Genomic DNA, 3,948 nt, shown 5'->3' with positions numbered 1-3,948 from the left:
AATGAAGTACCAAGATGGTACAAAAAAGTACAGAGGACTGAACAGAAACCAGACAAACAGCCTAGTACCCTATCTTTCCTAGCAAAGAGGGCTTCTTTTATGTGTATATACACTTTGCTAGGAATGAAGAGAGTATTAGCGTAATAAGTAAAGTTGTTGTCATGTGATCAGGAGGTCACGAGTTCGAGCCGTGGAAATAGCATCTTGCAGAAATCTAGGATAAGGTTGCGTGCAATAGACCCTTACGGTCCGATACTTCCCCGGACCCTACACATAACGAGAGTTTAATGCACCTTACGCTTTACTAGGAACCAAGAGTGTCTAAATTTGATGTTTATTTTGCTTAGGCTTATGGTGTATTTGGTGCAGTTTGTTCCACTGACCTTAGTCCTAGCTGTAGTAAAGGTAAATGCTCTTTTTCAAATAACTAGATTACTGGAATTCAATTTCGTGTGTATTGTAGTCAAAAGAGCTGGAGTTGTTATAGTTTATGGCCATAATAATGAAAAGGCCTCACCAAATAAATTTCGAAAGTCAAATGAGTTCACAGTTCAAATGAGTTCATTTAACTATGAACTCGGACATAGCATCTTTAATTTTTTTTGATATAAAATTTATATATTTAAAAACTATGTAAAAATATTATAATATTTAAATAAGGTCAAAGATAAATTTGGTTGATTTTCGAAATTAGAATACCGTCACATACAATGGGACGGATGAAGTAGTATAATACTTCGACTTTTATCTTTGTAACAGCTGATATTTTTCATAATAGTGGTGTTCGGAAAGCAAACATACGCTTTGACTAATCCATCAAATACCTATTATCTTTCACTAGCATAAATACCGAATGAATAACTCAACTCGCCAATTTGTTTCAAGTGTTTAGATGGGCGAGTAGTCAAAATGTACTTGTATTTTTAAGGTGCATTTGGTAATTCACTCTAAATAACTCCTCTTTATTTTTCACAGCCGACACGCTATGAAAAAATAAAGCTGCTTGCCAAAATCAAATTGTGACGTCTCCCCTAATTGACTTGAATAACAAGTAACTATATTCGTCTAATATACCAAATTCAACAAACTTGTGGATGGCCTATTCTTTTGGTTTTTGTTTTCTGGTAATTGATCATGCCATTTGTCCCAATTTTATTAGAAAAAGAAAAGGTAAAGGTAAAGAAATGGTCCTAACCTTTTGGCCCTGTCAAAACTTCTAAACATACAATTACAAACAATAAATTAATCATTTTTTTTTTACTTTGAATGAAAACTATCAACCAATCATATGAAGAATACGATAACAATTCACCAATCGCACACGTGAAGTAGGTAATAAACTAAAAATCATGCGAAATTAGGATTTAAATCGCAGCAAAAAAGAAAAAATATAGTAAGTAATTTCCTTTCATATGTCTAAATTTTGACGAATAAAGTTATTTATACGGGTGAAAGGGAAATTATCGAAGTGTGCCCAAGCTAGCTCGAACACTATCGTTATAAAATAATACTAACAGTTATGAATCAATAGCGAAGTTGACTCCGTGTAACCTATAAGTTACAGGTTCGAATCGTAGAAGTAACCACTGGTTAAATTATGATAAATTGCCTACACCACACCCCTAGAAATACGGTCCTTCCCCAAATCCAGCGCGAATACATGATATTTTGTATACTGGCCTTGCCTTTTTAGATATGCATCAATTCCGAACAAATTAAAGAAAAAGAAAAAAAATCAACTATGATAATAATTATAAATTAAAAAAAAAAAAGCAAAAAGCAAAAAGTAAAAAAGAATCCAAAAATCAATAGGAAAAAGCTACTTTTGTTCCTTCAACTTTTCTGTTCCTCTACAATTGAACTAGAAAAACAGAGCCCTCAATACAGAGTCATCAATTGGCTAATTGAGTTATACAGACAACTCATAACAGGAATAAGGAAATGAAAATTCAGTAACCCCAAATAAAAAACGAAAAAGATAAAAATTCAAGAAAAATGGGTAATTATCATACAAATTCATTTTTTTTTCTCTGATATTTCCTATAAATCCGTCAAAAATTTTACTGCCCCTTATAAAAACTCAAGAATTCGCCGAAATTTAACTTATCTGTGAGCAGTGACCAGTGTCTCAATAAATCTTAATCCATCAAATTTTGGAGCAAATTTATCTGAAGATGCAGGTGCTGACACTGACTTTGAAGAATTTCCATTCTTCTTCTTCTTCAAACTATCATCCTGAATTAATTTAACAAAAGAAGGAAAAAATTTATGCCTTTTCATCTCCACAAAGAAAATCGACCAAAATTCATGGGAAATTAAAAAAAAGGTTAATTTTAGTTAGGAGACGCGAAATTTTCTTTATTGACCAAGATAATTAAGAATTGGCCGATTCAAATAGACTAATTACCTTTGACTGTAACGATATCCATTAGTAAAACTTATACTAATTTTTTTTACTCAATGAATATATATGTTAAGCAGTTAAAACTATACTAAATCTAAATCAATTATCTCAAATAATTAGTTAGCACAATTGTACACCGTATGTAGCAGCGGAGTCAAAAATTTATATAAGGACATCGAAAAAATATTAGTACTAAAATATCATAGTTGAGAACTTGTGATTTAAACCAACTTTTTGAACCTCTTTACCACGAATTTCTCGCAATATCAATGATATTCAACCGTTTATATATAATAAATAAAATTAAATTTTATCCTATTTGCAAAGTATAATTTTTTATGAACAGGTTCGTTAAACCCCCTTTCCTAGTTGCGGAGCTAGAAATTTTGCAAAGTATGTACAAAATTTAATATATATTTGTAAAATATAATCTTTGACCTATATATCTATCGTATAATTTTCTATATATTCAGAGCCTATTTGGACATAAGAATTTTTTTACTTTTTTTTTCGAAAAAACAAAATTCACTTTTTTTCGAAACCAGTGTTTCGCCATAAAATTTTCAATTTTCAATTGAAAATGAATTTTGAATTTTTAGAAAATTTTAAAAACTCCAAAATTCAAAAAAAAATCAAAATTTTAACTCAGATCACTTACAAAAATCAAAAAATAATCCAAAATTATATTCATGTCCAAACATAACTTTAATTTTCAAATACCATTTTCACTTCAAAAAAAAATTCACTTTTTTTTATTTAATTTTACAATTCTTATGTCCAAACGCCCACTCAGTATAATTTTCCGATCAAGGTGTTCAACTGAACATGTGGCTACGCCACTACGCCTTCCCTCTTACTAGCTCCATCCCCGTTAATCTACTGATTTAAAATAATAGATCTGTTTCAGAGTTTAAGTCAATAGAAACGGGAGAGAACAGAGAACGGAATTTTTACCTGATGACGAGAAATTCGAACTTTAGAAGAAGAAGAAGAAGTTGAAGAAGAAATAGCAGTAGCAGAAGCTGCAGTTACAGAAGCAATCAAAATTCCTGATTTCTTCATTTGAGAAGAAGGGAAAATTCTGGGGGATTTTCCGGCGGAAAATTTTCCTGATTATTTTGGTAGAAGATGAGGTGGGTAAAGGGAGGAAAATAATTGGAGGAATTTATAGGAAGGGGAAGGAATTGGACAGGCTATATATGGGACCCACTACAAACTGTCAGTATTCAGATTTAATTACGCGGCAACTATTCTCTTCCCGACATTTTCGGCCTTAAATCCTTTATTTGACTTGCGGATTTTTCTATTTTTTGATAGCTGAATAAAAACGCCATTCACAATTTTCTTACTTTTTTGTCCTTTAATAAATCCGTGATAACTTCTTCTAGAAAAGTAACATGAATTAAAACGATTCCATTTAACAATGGTTAATGTTAGAGGCCAATTTAAGATTTGAACTTTATGATTTGAGATATTTTAAACTTATTGTTTATTTGATTTCTTTTACGGAACATATTATTTGCACATATCTCGTGGTAGAGCTA

The 3,948-nt window shown here is 31.1% G+C and overlaps 1 protein-coding gene across 1 annotated transcript; it reads right to left on the bottom strand.

Moving 5' to 3' along the window:
- Positions 1-1,805: 1,805 nt before the first annotated feature.
- Positions 1,806-3,546, bottom strand: LOC104241017 (uncharacterized). The gene is made up of 2 exons (XM_009795917.2): positions 3,359-3,546; positions 1,806-2,235 (listed from the first exon to the last, which is right to left on the bottom strand). Exons 1-2 carry the CDS (start codon positions 3,464-3,466, stop codon positions 2,104-2,106), a joined length of 240 nt encoding a protein of 79 aa, XP_009794219.1. The 5' UTR covers positions 3,467-3,546; the 3' UTR covers positions 1,806-2,103.
- Positions 3,547-3,948: the final 402 nt, after the last annotated feature.

This window comes from Nicotiana sylvestris, chromosome 8 (genome assembly GCF_000393655.2).
Source record: "Nicotiana sylvestris chromosome 8, ASM39365v2, whole genome shotgun sequence".
In the NCBI taxonomy this organism is placed as follows: domain Eukaryota; kingdom Viridiplantae; phylum Streptophyta; class Magnoliopsida; order Solanales; family Solanaceae; genus Nicotiana; species Nicotiana sylvestris.
This window is presented reverse-complemented; position numbering and strand designations above follow the sequence as displayed.

What these genes read in the sequence shown, in the direction of transcription:
- LOC104241017 (XM_009795917.2), bottom strand. Translation starts at nt 3,466, where the DNA reads ATGAAGAAATCAGGAATTTTGATTGCTTCTGTAACTGCAGCTTCTGCT. An exon ending in TTCGAATTTCTCGTCATCAG is followed by an intron (nt 2,236 to 3,358) that starts GTAAAAATTCCG and finishes AAATTAATTCAG; the next exon opens with GATGATAGTTTGAAGAAGAA.